Source organism: Cibotium barometz, chromosome 39 (genome assembly GCF_041138505.1).
Source record: "Cibotium barometz isolate CiBa-2024 chromosome 39, ASM4113850v1, whole genome shotgun sequence".
Taxonomy (NCBI): Eukaryota; Viridiplantae; Streptophyta; class Polypodiopsida; order Cyatheales; family Cibotiaceae; genus Cibotium; species Cibotium barometz.
The window spans coordinates 24,500,675-24,517,235 of NC_141084.1; the positions used below are offsets into that span (position 1 = coordinate 24,500,675).

The 16,561-nt window shown below is 47.6% G+C and overlaps 1 protein-coding gene and 1 pseudogene across 3 annotated transcripts in view; both read left to right on the plus strand.

Moving 5' to 3' along the window:
- The window catches only part of LOC147615906 (pentatricopeptide repeat-containing protein At2g13600-like), a 15,054-nt gene extending 9,740 nt beyond the window's left edge, over positions 1-5,314 (plus strand). The window contains exons 1-2 of one of the 2 annotated variants that reach the window (XM_086778545.1): positions 2,890-2,962; positions 3,157-5,314. In XM_086778545.1, the coding sequence (XP_086634671.1) occupies positions 2,895-2,962; positions 3,157-4,906 (1,818 nt within the window). In that variant the 5' untranslated portion in view covers positions 2,890-2,894 and the 3' untranslated portion in view covers positions 4,907-5,314. Of the gene's footprint in view, positions 1-2,889; positions 2,963-3,156 lie in introns of those variants that run through there. The other variant, XM_086778544.1, reaches the window with a different exon arrangement.
- An 8,034-nt stretch (positions 5,315-13,348) lies between these two features.
- On the plus strand, positions 13,349-15,799 carry LOC147615907 (pentatricopeptide repeat-containing protein At3g53360, mitochondrial-like; annotated as a pseudogene). The gene is made up of 2 exons (XR_015262655.1): positions 13,349-13,421; positions 13,619-15,799. The product of XR_015262655.1 is annotated as a pentatricopeptide repeat-containing protein At3g53360, mitochondrial-like (transcript).
- The last annotated feature ends 762 nt before the right edge of the window (positions 15,800-16,561 follow it).

The window sequence follows — 16,561 nt, forward strand, 5'->3', positions numbered from 1 at the left end:
AGGAGGATGAGAAACCTCTATGGTAAGCTCAAGGTGAGACTGGGAAATCATCGGATGAGGGTTTAATAAAGTGAACATTGTGGGAAATCACTAAGGACTTCTTTTCCAGATCCCATCATCTGTAAGCTTCGGATTGAGAGCTATATTTGCACTTTTTGGATTTGGGATCAAATTTGGACGTGGCAGAATGAGGGATATTAGCATATGCATCACAGCCAAAAACCCTGAGATGTGAAATTGAAGGTTTCTATTGTGTAAAATCCTCCTTTGGTGTCATATTAGTAACCGCCTTTATATGGGAGGATGGTTGATGGTTCTCCCTAGAAAGAGGATGGAAGGTTGATAGAAGAAAGCATGTTAAGGGCCATCTCCTGAATAGTCTTATTTTTCCACACCATTTTGTTGTGGAGTCCAAAGTGTGGAGAACTGATGAACCAATACCTTTCTAGGAACAAAAGTTGTGGAAGGCTTTGGAGATGAATTCTCCTCCATTGTCTAAATGAACTTGTCAAATCTTTTGTGTGGTCGCATTCTCGACCAGAGTCACCCACTCTTAAAAGCATGGGAGAAAGCCTAAGATTTTTCCACCAAGAGATACACCCAAACTTTACGTGAGAAACGAGCAATAGTACATGGCACCACCTTGGGTAGTAGTCTGCATGGGATCGCACAAGTCCATATGTATAAGCTCCAGGATATGAGAAGCTTGATGAGTAGCCTTTCCCTGAGTGGAGTGGGAGGGTTTTAGCTAACGAAAGACCCTTGACCATCTCTACTAAAGAGAAGCATAGTTCAAGTGCCCGTAGAGAGCATGCCACAATGTTGTATCCAACTAAGCTACCAAGGCATGATAGCTTTGAAGAATTTGTGTGGCAAACGAGACTGTGACTTATTCAAAGAGCCACCAAAGTCCTTCAACCCGTAAAGACTTCCTTTCCTATACACCTATGGCAACAATTTACAAGGTGCTTGTGTCAATGACCTCAAGAATTAAACTATCGAAGCACCCACCTTAGCCTTTCTTTGCAATCCGAAAGACTAAGAGCAAATTGCTAGAGAGCTTGGGAACATAAAGCACATCTCGGATGGTAGAAGGCTAGCTAGGAGAAGAGTTGAGTCACACGTTACTACCCACACAAGAGGCCTCAAGGTTGGAAGCATTGTCAATGGACACCTTCAAAGAGCTAGCCAAAATTTATGATGTAGAATGGACCTATCATGAATCATGTGAGTAGTGCACCCATTGTCAACTACCCAATCCGTAAGACATGAGGTGGAATGAACAGGTGAGTCCACGAGAAGCTCCTCAATGCCGATGAAGATAGTCTCATTGGTGGAAGAGGATCTCTAGGATTGGTTGATAGACAGAGAGGTTTGATTGGTGGGCTTCTTTGTAGAACCACCTCTTGTGATAGTTAAACTGAATGTGACCTTTGAGATCATAATAATGGCAAATAAGAATAGGATTGTTAGCAGGTTTAGAGCAGGTTTAGAGTCAACTTTTTTGCTAGTGGAACGCTTAGACTGCCATTTGCCTTTGCCCTTGACCTAAAGAAGGATCTTGGAAGCACCTTGTCTTGTTTTCTTCCTTGTAGCTCTATCTTGAAGCATGCCAACAACAGTATGCATGTCAGGTGTAGAGGGAAGAAGTGAAATAGTATCACAGAAAGATGAGAAAGTTTCGAGCAATTTGGCGAGGAGCTAATGAACGAAGTCTTCATCAGTAGCCTTGTTCCCCAAAGAGAACAATTGCTTTTGGATGGTAACAAACTTCGCTTTTGGATGGTAACAAACTTCGTGATGGAATCCATGATGTTGGCAGTATTGAAGATCTTCAGGTTGGTAAGACGAATCTTCAAAGCGATCTTCTGAGTAAAGTTCTCTCTATGAAACCTCCTTTGAATGGCATTCCATAATTCTCCTACAGTCTCACCATCATTGTCACGAAATTGACGAGAACAACAAAGTTAATGTTGAAGATGATAAACACATGTGCCTGAGCATCCTTATCAATCCAGGCATCAATCTAAGCCTATGGATAGGTCACTCTTTACACATGGAAATGAGGACTTGCAATTATCTAATATTCGAACATATTAATTCATTACGAGCGCATGTGAAGTTTCATTAGAAGGCCTTCAAATAAAATTCCTTGCTAGCTAGGAGAGATTGGCCACTAACGGTAGGACAACCCTCGTTTTTAGAAGCTGCCCAAGTAACCAAAAATAGACATCTTGATCTTGCAATCATCGATATTTATATATATGTATATGTAAAAACACACACACACACACATGTATATGTATATATGTACATATACATATGTGTGTATACATATATATATATATATATATACATATATATATACATATATATGTATATATACATATATATGTATGTATGTATCATATATATATATATATATATATATATATACATATATATACATATATATATATATATATACACATATACATATACATATATACATATACATATATATATATACATATACATATATATATACATATATACATATACATATACATATATATATACATATACATATATATATACATATACATATAGATATATACATATACATATACATATAGATATATACATATACATATACATATATATATATACATATACATATACATATATATATACATATACATATATATATAGATATATACATATACATATACATATATATATATATATACATATACATATACATATATATATACATATACATATACATATACATATACATATACATATATATATACATATACATATACATATATATATACATATACATATACATATACATATATATATATACATATACATATACATATATATATATATATATATATTCAACATGGATGATGATCCCACATGCATCTCCTTTCAGAAGACAGCCACACCGTTACAGTATTCTGCCTCGTTTCAGGTAAGGGCTCGGTCTGATAGCTGGCAGAGATCCTTAATTTCTTGATTAAGTAAAAGGGTTTTTTTAATTAATCTTTCTGGTTTCTTGTCTGAATCAATGTATGCATATGTCTCTGTCCCAAGGGCTTTTGTTTTTGAGTTGATATATTTATCTGTTTGCCATTTAAAAAAAAGGACATTTGAATGCTTGTGCAGAAATTGTAGTTTTAGTACATCTAGCCATGGTGGCATTGATGGGCATCTCAAAGAGCTGAGTAAGCACGCGCGGCTGAAGGACGCAATCGGCTTGTTGAACCATTTGAACAAATATGACATTCATGCATCTCAAGGCACATATGTATGCCTATTGCAGGAGTGCATTTACTTCAAAGCCTTCTCCGAGGGAAAGCACATCCATGCGAACATAAGAAAAAATCAACTCACACTTGACATCAGTCTAGGAAACATACTCATCACCATGTACATCAAGTGTGGTGATGTGGTGGAGGCTGGCTTTGTGTTCGAGGGTATGTTTGAGAGGAATGTGTTCACTTGGACTCTGATGATTGGAGGGTACACCAAGCTTGGATATGCGAAGGAGGCGCTGACATTGTTTTGGAGGATGGTATCAGAAGAAGTTGTTAAGCCGAATAAGTATACGTTTCTGGCCATCATCAAAGCATGTGCTAGGCTCGAGCAAGGCAAACAGTTACACATGTGTATTGTCCGATTCAGACTGGAGTCTGACAGTTTTATGAGGAGCACCCTCATTGACATGTATGCTAGATGTGGGAATGTAGAGTTGGCCCGCTGGGTGTTTGACAAGATGCCGGATCAAGATGTGGTGACATGGAATTCTATGATATCGGGCTATGCACAGCATGGGCATGGAAAGGCAGCATTAGTATTGTTTCTACAGCTCCAGCAGGAGGGTTTGGAGCCAGACGAGGTCACTTTTATAAGTGTCTTCAAAGCATGCACAGCTATAGGAGCTTTGAAACAAGGGAAGTTTATTCATTGTCATGTTAACAAAAGGACAACCAAGCCATCTGTTGCTGTAGAAAATGCCCTTATTGACATGTATGCCAAGTGTGGCAGTTTCAAGAATGCAGCCAGCGTCTTTTCAGAAATGTCTCAGCCCAATGTGATCTCATGGACCTCCATGATTGCGGCATGTACGCAGCATGGGTTCTCAGAAGAAGCACTAAGACACTTTTGGCAAATGCAGAGAGAGAATGTGAGGCCAGACGACATAGCATATGTAAGTGCCATGAGAGCATGTGCTAATCTTGCTGCCCTTGAACTAGGCAAACAAGTCCATGCTTGCATGATCAAACGTGGATTCAAGCCATGGACATTCTTGGAAAACACACTTATCGACATGTATGCCAAATGTGGGAGCATGGATTTTGCTCACCAGATCTTCGGCAACATGCATGACCGAGACCTCATCTCATGGTCAGCCATGGTGTCTGGATTTGCACTTCATGGGAGTGCTGTGGAAGCTCTTCGGCTTGTAAAACAGATGCAATATAATGGGATGGAGCTGGACCACATAACATTTGTCGGTGTTTTATCAGCATGCAGCCATGCAGGGTTGGTAAATGAAGGCCTCCATTTTTTCAAAACTATGAGCCAAAATCATGGCCTCACACCAACAGCAGAGCATTATGCATGCATGGTCGATATGCTAACCCGGGCCGGGCGCCTGGAGCAAGCCATTGAATTCATACACGAATCTGATTGTCCATGTGGTGAGGAAATATGGACTGCTGTACTCGCAGCTTGCCGAACTTTTGGCGAGGTCACATTAGCAAAGCACGCTGCAGAGTGCCTTCTTAAGCTGAAACCGCAAAATACTGCTGCCTTTGTGCTGCTATCTAATATCTATGCTGAAGCGGGCAGATGGGAGGAAAGGGCAAGGGTTAGAAAGTTGATGGAGGAAAGATGGACAGAAAAAGGTTGAGTCCTATATTACGGATGCAAGTTGATAATGGAAAGATCGGATTGTTTCTCATGATGGGTGCCGGCAGCCACTTGCTGCTTTGGGCAGTATTGTCTAAGGTGTTGGAGCAATGGGAGGAAGTTGGATTAGAGAGAGACAAGAGGATGGTGGCTACTAGCCGCTTTGGGTGGCAGTCTCAGGAGTTGGAGGGACGGCATAAAATTGGGTGAGCTTTGCCATGACTAAAAATGATGCCAAACAAGAGCAAAATATTTTTTTTCCTAGCCTACCGCTTTCAGCATCAGCTCTTCAGCTTGTTGAAGAGATACTGTATGCAAGGATGAAGCCCTGATACAACCGTGCACTATTGACACTAGTCAGGATGTCATGCATGTAGTACATTTTAAATGGATGGTTCACAAGAGTTTACAATGACAGTCCATTAAAATGCATCCATCATGCCCATTCACGTCTCACGCGCATGCCCCATCCACCAAAAAAGAGGACATCTACACACTACAAAGTAGACTTAAAAGCTTGTAAGGCAAACTACACAAATCTTGCATGTTGATGAGGTTCATGCTTTTGTACACACAGCGCGCCACTAGAGGACCTCAAATGTGTGCATGAGTAAGGGGTAATAGAAAAGAGATGGATTGAGGAGCTGGCATGTGTGCACGAGTAAGGGAATAACACCTAGATGTTCTATGTCATAGAAGCGGAGATTTGTGAGTGGAGATCTAGAGGAGATGTGAGTGCTATTCATGAGACCCAAATTAGAATCACACATACTAGGAACCCTTGCAAAGTTTAGCCTACTATGTTAAATTCCTTGTACTTGTGCCTGCCACCATCAGTCACTAGTTGATCTTGTGCCTAAAGGTCATTAAATTTGTAATTTGACTCCGTCCCAAATACTACTAGTAAACCTTCCCCTACCTTCCAGTCACTTGGTCCATAAAAATGAGCATTTTAACTAGAGTGTACAAAAAATAATGTATTTTTAAACACTTGTAAGGCATTGAAATATTTATAGAAAATACAAAAATGCCTCAAAAAATACTCAATAAATTAAGTTTATGTGAATTTGTGACGTTTAAAGTGGAAAGTTCATTGGAGTTGAGATACAAAAGTTATTAGCATTTTGAAGGCAGGAATTCGAGGACAAGAGGTATTTACGCTCACTCTTTTTTCTTTTTTACGAGAAAAGATCCTTTCATTAGATATATAAAAACGCCCGTAGGGCTACAAAAGATCCCCTCCTGCTCATAAGAAAACAAAGCAGAGATCCAAGCAAGGCAGCTAGAGAGACTCTCCCTAGGTGCAGAAAAATACAAATATCAGTATAAAGACTGAGGGGCTATATCATACAATAGGAGGGGGGAAAAGCCAAACAGGTGGCTTGTAGTGCCAGCGGGGGAACCCGCGTGTAGGGTATAGAAGGGGCCGCTGCGCCAAGTGGTGTGGAAGGCCTGGCGCCGCAAGATCGCCTCATCCGAGTCACCCTGGATGCGGTCAGACTGTCCTCGCAGAGTGTGGATCAACTCCTGCCAAATCCCCCGAACAGTCTCTGCTGGTGGCTCCAGTCTCCCCTCAAAGGCCGTGAAACACCGGGCTCTCTAGGTGAACCATATGGTGAGGCTGTTGAGGAGCTCCCATCGTAGATCCCTCTCCGGTGTCCATCCGGCGGCGGACGAGAAATCCGGTGAAGGAACCAGGCGAGGCTGGCTCCTAATTAATCTGATGGCCTGGCTGTCCTGCTTCGTCTCATAGCCCAGAGCAGGCCCTGACGAAGTCGACCAAGCAGTGGCACCCCACGTATACATACCCTCGAGGCCAGAATGTGCAGCATCCGCAGCCAAATCTGCTGCGCCTGAGGACAGTCCCATAGGCAATGTCTCTGTGTCTCCATAGGGTGGCCGCATCGGCCGCAGGCCGCTGGAAGACTGCTGTAGACAAGCCAGGTGTCAACTGCAGAGCCCCTGTGGCCACTGGAAGGTTGAGATCCTGCGTGCCTGTCGACTAGCCCAGAGCCTGGTCCAAAACTCCTCCAGGAACTCCTGTGAGAGTCCCTGTAGCCGCCAATGGTCCGATGCAGCTGGAGAGACCAATCTCCTCGCCGTCAAAATATGTCGCCCCAACCGAACAGTATACTGGAAAAAGGTGATCTCTGTGGCCTCGGGGGATGCATAAGGATCATGCCACTCGTACTCGCCAGGGTCCCACTGGAGCCGGGGCAAGGGGCGCGCTGCATAAGCCCATATGCGCCAATCAGAGTCCACATCTGCAGGGTCTGGGTCAATATGCCACTTCCGAGAAGCGGCGGCCACTACCTGTATCCTCTGAAAAATGCACTCTGCAACCAAAGGCGACTCCACCTCCACTCTCTGAAGTCTGGCCTCATCCTGGATCTCATAGTAGAGGCATCTACCATCCTCAGTGCAAGCTCTGACAGCAATCAAGATCTCCAACTGTGTAAAGGCTCCCATCCACCGTGGGGCCACTGGCTCGAGAGGCGTGAACCACTCCTCTGTGAGTGCCTCCTGAATGTCATCCCTCATAATCAGCCCCCCTCTGAAGTGACTCAGCCTCCCCACCTAGATCTCCTCTGGGAGACTGTAGAAGGCCTGCCAGTCTCCAAAACTACGTGCTGGGCCTGCCGCCAATGGTCCCCAGGCTAGACGAGGCCGAGAACCCAGCATATGACCCTGCTCTGTGCGAACCGCTGGGCTCCAGATGAGCGGCTGTCTGGCCCGCTCATCATCACAAGAAGGTCTCTGAGAGAGTCCCGGTCTCGGCAACTCCCAAGCTCGCAGGATGCTCAAGGCAAATCTGTCCTCCCGTCCTCTACTGAGGCCTGTCCTCCTCATCTCTATGAAGATCCATCGTATCTCCGGTGCCCAAGTGCCCCCTGCTGGAGGAGCCCGAGCCTGCAGCCGCTGCAAAAGAAGCTCTTTCCAAGGCTCAGCGCCTGGAAGCAGCCCCCGAACAATAAGCTTCCCCAATAAGGCTCTACTCTGATCAACTGGATCTATAATGCCCAAGCCCCCCTGGGCCAGCGGAAGTGTAATAACTACCCAAGCGACCTTAGCCCGGGCTGACTGACCGTCCCGCCCAGACGAAAGAAAGTTCCTGATCAGCCCCTGTACCTGGCTGATGCAAGAGCTCGAGAAGATCCAGCAAGACATGATGTACCACATGGTCGCTAAAAGCACCTGATTCGCCACCACCACCCTCCCAGCCAAGGATAGCCGAGCTGTACTCCAATACAAAAGCTTCCTCCGAATGCTCAGAAGAAGCGGGGCAATCTGCTGCTCAAGTGACAAATCTAGTCCAATCTGGCATCCCAAATACCGCGCTGCTGTGCCAGGAGGAATCCATCGAAAACCCGGGTCTGGGCTCCGGAGTGGGAGCGCTACTGATCCAAAAGGCCACTGTCTTGCACCAATTGATCAATGCTCCCGAAGCTGCACTAAAAACCTGAAGCGACTGCTCTGCCCTCTGAAGATTGGCCTCCTGGCCATGCAAAAATAAACCCGTGTCATCAGCAAACTCAGCATCGAGCAGGTCCTCCCCCCGGATTGGGAGCTGGAGTCCTCTCAAACCAACCTCCGCTGCCGTCAGATACATGCTCATAGCCTCAGCAAGAAGAGAAAAAGAAACGGGGTGAGAGGACACCCTTGACGGACTGATCTGGTCAACTCAAAACTCGGCCTCCGTCCTCCTGCCATCAGCACCTGGCTACGAGCTGTGGAGTATAGAGCTGCCACTCCTCGAATCCAAACTGGCTCAAAGCCCAGGCGAAGCATCGTGCCCTCTAAGAAACTCCAATCGACTCAATGTATGCCTTCTCAAAATCGAGAAGCATCACGACCAGGTCCTCACCGAGAAATCTAGCTCGGGCCGTCGCCTCCCAGAAGGTGAAAATGTTGTCAAGGATACTACGCTCCTTGACGAATCCTGTCTGGGTAGCATGAATCAATTCCCCCAGGAAGGGCTGGATCCTCAAACTCAAGGCCTTTGCTAAGACCTTGTAGACAGTATTGAGGATCGTAATAGGTCTCCAATGCTGAATATCATCTGATACTCCCTCCCCCTTGGGGATAAGAAAGATCAAGCCCTCTGAAAAGCTCTGTGGCATCACCCAATTGTCCAAAACATACTGAAAGCCCCTGCGGAGGCCTGGCCCCAAAAGGTCCCAATATCGCATAGAAAAGGCAGGCGTCACTCCGTCCTCCCCAAGGCAACTGTGGCGCGGAAGGACTCTCAAGGCCTCAGCAAGCTCAACCTCTGAAAGAGGCTCACCCTGAATTGTACGCATACGATCTGTGACCCTCCTCTACACATGGGCCCACACAGTCTGTCTGCAAGCATCCCGAGCCTCAGTGGCTGGCTTTGCTGAAAGCAGGTCTCTATAGAACTCAGTGGCAATGGCTCTGATCTCCCCGGGCTCAGTGGCTACCGATCCGTCCTGCCTCTTGAGCTGGCAGACTCCTGCTGGAGCATGGCGAGGTCCAGTAATCTCAAAAAACTCCCCAGTCACTCTATCACCAAGCTGCGTCCACTGAGAGGCCTGGCGACGATAGTAAAACTCATGTCTCTGCTCCTCTGCCTCTCTAACCTCCTGGCGTGCCTGGCTCAGCTGGGACGCCACCCACTCACATGTAGGCTGCTGCTCCTGAAGGCGCTGAAGCGAAGCAAGGCTACGTCTCAACCGCCGCTCCCGCTCGCGTCTCTCCCAGCCGTGTCAAGGCTGCAGCGTGCAAAAGAGAGCTGAGCTCGATGAGTCCCTGGGCACACTGGCCTGCTGCATCTTGGTCAGAGCTCTGGCTATCATGCCATATCCTCTCAATGTCCTCAGCGAGACTAGGATCTGTAAGTATCCTCTCTGGGATCCTCAACTGCAAGCTGGTCTCCCGTGTCCTCTCCTCAAGTGTCAAAATAACTGGCGCATGGTCTGAAAAAGAGGTGCCAGCGAGAATGCCAACAGAGCCCCCTCGCTCCCCTAACCTGTCGCCCACATAGAAGCGATCAATCCGTGATAGATTAGTCCCTCCTTGCCGGCGATCCGACCGAGAGAAACTAAGACTGTCCTGAGATCGAGAGAAAGCCTCATGCTGCCATGCATCAGTGATCCTCAGTGTCATGCAAAATCGCTCCCAAGCTGCAAGCTCCGTGCCGTGCACTGTGACATGATTGCCTCCCACCCTATCGGCCGGGTCCTCAAGCATGTTGAAGTCTCCCCCGACACACCAATGTGCGGCCTCGGCAATGCATCCGTAACCTGGGTCCAGAACTCTGCTCTGGCACTAGCATGGTTGGGCGCATAGACATTGAGCACGCCAAAAAGCTCATCATGCATCCTCAGAATGACATACTGTGCTCTACCAGGCACAATGATCCCGCGATCCACAATGGCTTGGCGCCATACATCCGCAATGACCATACATACTTCTCCCTGCCCACCCAAGGGGCCAAACCCTGCAGACCAAAAGGTGTCCCATCTACCAGGCATCTCCGAACCGTATCTCTGGATCCTGCTCTCACCCAAATGGTGCTCCTGCATCATCAAAATATCAATACTGCCCCCAACCAGGCATCTCTGAAGCTCCTGCCTCAAGCAACCACGGTAACGTATATAGTGTGCGCCGCCAAGGCCCTGTACAATCCATGAGATGATCCTCATGGATGACCTGCTGAGATGGATGCTGTCTCAGCCATACGGCGGGCCTTCGCAAGCGGCTTGAATGGAGAATAGTCCCCATCCGAGCGGCTACGAATCTGCCCACCCGGTGTGCTGCAAGAATCTCGGATCAGGCGCCAGTGGCTGTGTCCCATGGCGACTGCCTCCCGCTCAGACAGAGCAACCTCGTGTATGCATACATATCCAGGGTCGCGTCCTAAGTCTGCCACTATGCGAACCACTAGATTTTGAATCCCGGAGGCATCCACACTCTCGGGATCAAGGAAAAAATGAGCCAACTCCCATAGTCGGCCTATCACATATGTCACCTCCAGATCGCTCACATGGTGCGAAAACTCAACTGCCTGAGTCTTCAAAGTGCTAAGAGAGAGATCCATCGTCCACTCTCGGTCGCTAGGGCCACAGAGAGGAAATGAGAAGGCCACTGCTGAATCAAGTGCCTCCTCCCCTCGGGCCGGAGGTATCACTACATGAACTCTGATGGGTGCTGTCTCATGGGGGCCCTCTGCTCCAAAAAGCCGTGTGAAGGAATAATAAAAAGCCTCCGAGCGCTGTCTAGTGTCGAGGCGACTCAGCCGACTGCGGATAGAGGATATCCGTGAAGCTCGAATCGGCATGGTAAGTCTTCTCTGCGGTGCTTGAGCAAGGTCGGTGCTCAGGAGAGCGTCAGGGAATTGCCAGGGCCTCCGGGGGAGCTGAGGCGAGCGGGGGGGGGAAGGAGGGGGGGGAGAAGGAGCCGCTGCCAAAACCGGACCAGGGACGGGAGGAGGCGAAGGTGGACGCGAGGCGGGAGGGGGGGACGGGAGGAGGCGAAGGTGGACGTGAAGGAGGGGGTGCTGGCATCTCCTGGTCCTCAGTCGGCGCTGGGGTCTCTTCCTGTAGGGGAGCAAAGCTGTTCCTCACGGGAACCCAGTGATGCTGAGACTGTGGCTACTGCTGCATTGGTCTCTGGGCGTGCTACTGGGACTGTCTCCCTCGACGGCGCCCCTGTCCAGGCTGCCACTCCGAGGTCTCTGTGGGCTGAGCAGGTGTCCCGGAGGCTGCCTGCCGAGCCGCATCTGTGGGCGGGCCATCGGGGGCCTGCTGCTACGGTGAAGGTCGGGGTCTCCTGCGAGGGCAGGTGGCCGGCGTGCTTGCAGATAAAGCACTGGTTCGGGAGCCCCGAAAACTCCACTCTCTGATCAATCCATCCCCCCCCTATCCTAGGTAGCTGAATGACCTTCGGAAGGGAGGAGATGTCACGAACCAAAACTCTGACCGAAGGTAGTCCAGCTGCTCTGGCCACCACTGAAGCTGCTGTGGGGCGAGCCTCAAGCACCGAACCCACCAATGCTCCTAGCCTAGAAAGGAGCGGAAGGTACTCACGGCGGAGCCCAGGGAAGCAAACTGTAACATGGAAAAGGCGCTCTCCCTGCTCGGCCGCTGCTGGGTCAAAGCCATGCTGCCAAGGTCTGAAGAATGCCCGAGCGCCCCTGATGTCATGGGGACTCATGGCTAGGACCTTGGCCACGCTCTGAGCTGTCTCGAACTCGATCTGGTAGTGTCCACGGCCCAGTAGCTGAACGTCCAGGATCTTGCCCACATCTGCAAGAAGGCGGGCCTGGAGAAGATCCCGGATCTCCCCTTTGCTGCGGCGAGTGCCGACTATACAGCAAATGGTGGAGTGTGCCTGGAGGCGTTCCACCTTTGCGGCGAAGCTCGCTTCCTCTTCTCGCGAAAGAGAAAGCCTGATGGGGGTATCCTCAGGGGCGGGCGAGGGGTTGCGGGAGAGTCCCTCTGAGGTGGGGCGGGAGGAGCCTCCATCAGAGTCTGAAGCTATGTCGAAGGCGGAGCGAATGCAGAGAGTGCTGCAAGAACCGAAGGGCGGAGGGGGAAGGCGGAAGGCAAAAAACCCCAGGGGACGAAAAAACAGAAAAAGGGGGAGGGGGGGATAAGGTGGTGAAGACAAAAAAAAAAACCAGGGGGGGGCGGGAGCAGCGTAAAAAAAGGGGGGGGTGGGGGGGGAGAGAGGGCGACGGCTGGCGGAGGGGGGGCGGGGTGCTGATGAAGGGAGGGGGGGCGCGAAGGAGAGGAGCAGGGGGCGGGCGCGCTGGGGCGCGCAAGAAAGCCACGCGGAGAAGGGGGGGGAAGCTTGCGTGAGGGCAGGCGCGGGGGGGGGGGGGGGGGGGGGGGGGGGAGCAGACGCGTGGGCGGGAAGGGGGGAGGGCGCGCAGGTAGCAGCGCGAGCACGGGGGGGAGAGTGAGCTTCAGCGCAAGCAGGGGGGGAGGGTGAGCTTCAGCGAGCAAAAGTCTCTTCGTGTACTTCTTTCTAATTTGCACATATACGCTCACTCTTTACACATGGAAATGAGGACTTGCAATTATCTAATATTCGAACGTATTAATTCATTACAAGCGCACGTGAAGTTTCATTAGAAGGCCTTCGAATAAAATTCCTTGCTAGCTAGGAGAGATTGGCCACTAACGGTAGGACAATCCTCGTTTTTAGAAGGTGCCCAAGTAACCAAAAATAGACATCTTGATCTTGCAATCATCGATATTTATATATATGTATATGTAAAAACACACACACACACACATGTATATGTATATATGTACATATACATATATATGTACACATATATGTACATATACATATATATGTACATATATACATATATATGTATGTATCATACATACATACATACATACATACATACACACACACACACACACACATATATATATATATATATATATATATATATATATATATTCAACATGGATGATGATCCCACATGCATCTCCTTTCAGACGACAGCCACACCGTTACAGTATTCTGCCTCGTTTCAGGTAAGGGCTCGGTCTGATAGCTAGGCAGAGATCCTTAATTTCTTGATTAAGTAAAAGGGTTTTTTTAATTAATCTTTCTGGCTTCTTGTATGAATCAATGTATGCATATGTCTCTGTCCCAAGGGCTTTTGTTTTTGAGTTGATATATTTTTATCTGTTTGCCATTTTAAAAAAAGGACATTTGAATGCTTGTGCAGAAATTGTAGTTTTAGTACATCTAGCCATGGTGGCATTGATGGGCATCTCAAAGAGCTGAGTAAGCACGCACGGCTGAAGGACGCAATCGGCTTGTTGAACCATTTGAACAAATATGACATTCATGCATCTCAAGGCACATATGTATGCCTATTGCAGGAGTGCATTTACTTCAAAGCCTTCTCCGAGGGAAAGCACATCCATGCGTACATAAGAAAAAATCAACTCACACTTGACATCAGTCTAGGAAACATACTCATCACCATGTACATCAAGTGTGGTGATGTGGTGGAGGCTGGCTCTGTGTTCGAGGGTATGTTTGAGTGGAATGTGTTTACTTGGACTCTGATGATTGGAGGGTACACCAAGCTTGGATCTGCGAAGGAGGCGCTGACATTGTTTTGGAGGATGGTATCAGAAGAAGTTGTTAAGCCGAATAAGTATACGTTTCTGGCCATCATCAAAGCATGTGCTACGCTCGAGCAAGGCAAACAGTTACACATGTGTATTGTCCGATTCAGACTGGAGTCTGACAGTTTTATGAGGAGTACCCTCATTGACATGTATGCTAGATGTGGGAATGTAGAGTTGGCCCGCTGGGTGTTTGACAAGATGCCGGATCAAGATGTGGTGACATGGAATTCTATGATATCGGGCTATGCACAGCATGGGCATGGAAAGGCAGCATTAGTATTGTTTCTACAGCTCCAGCAGGAGGGTTTGGAGCCAGACGAGGTCACTTTTATAAGTGTCTTCAAAGCATGCACAGCTATAGGAGCTTTGAAACAAGGGAAGTTTATTCATTGTCATGTTAACAAAAGGACAACCAAGCCATCTGTTGCTGTAGAAAATGCCCTTATTGACATGTATGCCAACTGTGGCAGTTTCAAGAATGCAGCCAGCGTCTTTTCAGAAATGTCTCAGCCCAATGTGATCTCATGGACCTCCATGATTGCGGCATGTACGCAGCACGGGTTCTCAGAAGAAGCACTAAGACACTTTTGGCAAATGCAGAGAGAATGTGAGGCCAGACGACGTAGCATATGTAAGTGCCATGAGAGCATGTGCTAATCTTGCTGCCCTTGAACTAGGCAAACAAGTCCATGCTTGCATGATCAAACGTGGATTCAAGCCATGGACATTCTTGGAAAACACACTTATCGACATGTATGCCAAATGTGGGAGCATGGATTTTGCTCACCAGATCTTCGGCAACATGCATGACCGAGACCTCATCTCGTGGTCAGCCATGGTGTCTGGATTTGCACTTCATGGGAGTGCTGTGGAAGCTCTTCGGCTTGTAAAACAGATGCAATATAATGGGATGGAGCTGGACCACATAACATTTGTCGGTGTTTTATCAGCATGCAGCCATGCAGGGTTGGTAAATGAAGGCCTCCATTTTTTCAAAACTATGAGCCAAAATCATGGCCTCACACCAACAGCAGAGCATTATGCATGCATGGTCGATATGCTAACCCGGGCCGGGCGCCTGGAGCAAGCCATTGAATTCATACACGAATCTGATTGTCCATGTGGTGAGGAAATATGGACTGCTGTACTCGCAGCTTGCCGAACTTTTGGCGAGGTTACATTAGCAAAGCACGCTGCAGAGTGCCTTCTTAAGCTGAAACCGCAAAATACTGCTGCCTTTGTGCTGCTATCAATATCTATGCTGAAGCGGGCAGATGGGAGGAAAGGGCAAGGGTTAGAAAGTTGATGGAGGAAAGATGGACAGAAAAAGGTTGAGTCCTATATTACGGATGCAAGTTGATAATGGAAAGATCGGATTGTTTCTCATGATGGGTGCCGGCAGCCACTTGCTGCTTTGGGCAGTATTGTCTAAGGTGTTGGAGCAATGGGAGGAAGTTGGATTAGAGAGAGACAAGAGGATGGTGGCTACTAGCCGCTTTGGGTGGCAGTCTCAGGAGTCGGAGGGACGGCATAAAATTGGGTGAGCTTTGCCATGACTAAAAATGATGCCAAACAAGAGCAAAATATTTTTTTTCCTAGCCTACCGCTTTCAGCATCAGCTCTTCAGCTTGTTGAAGAGATACTGTATGCAAGGATGAAGCCCTGATACAACCGTGCACTATTGACACTAGTCAGGATGTCATAGCATGTAGTACATTTTAAATGGATGGTTCACAAGAGTTTACAATGACAGTCCATTAAAATGCATCCATCATGCCCATTCACGTCTCACGCGCATGCCCCATCCACCAAAAAAAAAGGACATCTACACACTACAAAGTAGACTTAAAAGCTTGTAAACAAACTACACAAATCTTGCATGTTGATGAGATTCATGCTTTTGTACACACAGCACGCCACTAGAGGACCTCAAATGTGTGCATGAGTAAGGGGTAATAGAAAAGAGATGGATTGAGGAGTTGGCATGTGTGCACGAGTAAGGGAATAACACCTAGATGTTCTATGTCATAGAAGCGGAGATTTGTGAGTGGAGATCTAGAGGAGATGTGAGTGCTATTCATGAGACCCAAATTAGAATCACACATACTTGGAACCCTTCCAGAGTTAATCCTCATAATGATGACTGATAGATTTCAGCTGATTTTTCTTAGTAAGTTGTGCCGCAGTGGTAGGCTTTGGTGTTGTGCGAAGCTACTCTTGACCCCGAGGATTCATGCTTTTGGTATACATCTCTGTTTGTGGTTTCCTTCATAATTAAAGATCGAGTCCCATGTATACTTTTATAGACCAGCGTTGGTTATTGTTAGCACTCAGTCCTATACTTAGGCTATTTGCCCTTTTTAGTGACTATGCTTTTATCATGGCCCAAGGCCAACCCAAACCTTATTCTTGCTAGCCCTAGCCTCCTACCCAAAGTCCCTTAAGCTAGCTTTTAATCCTTCCCTTAGCATGCCTGATCTAGGTCAGTCCATCTCCCTAACCTTAGGTCACTGGCGATTGACGTTGGTCTC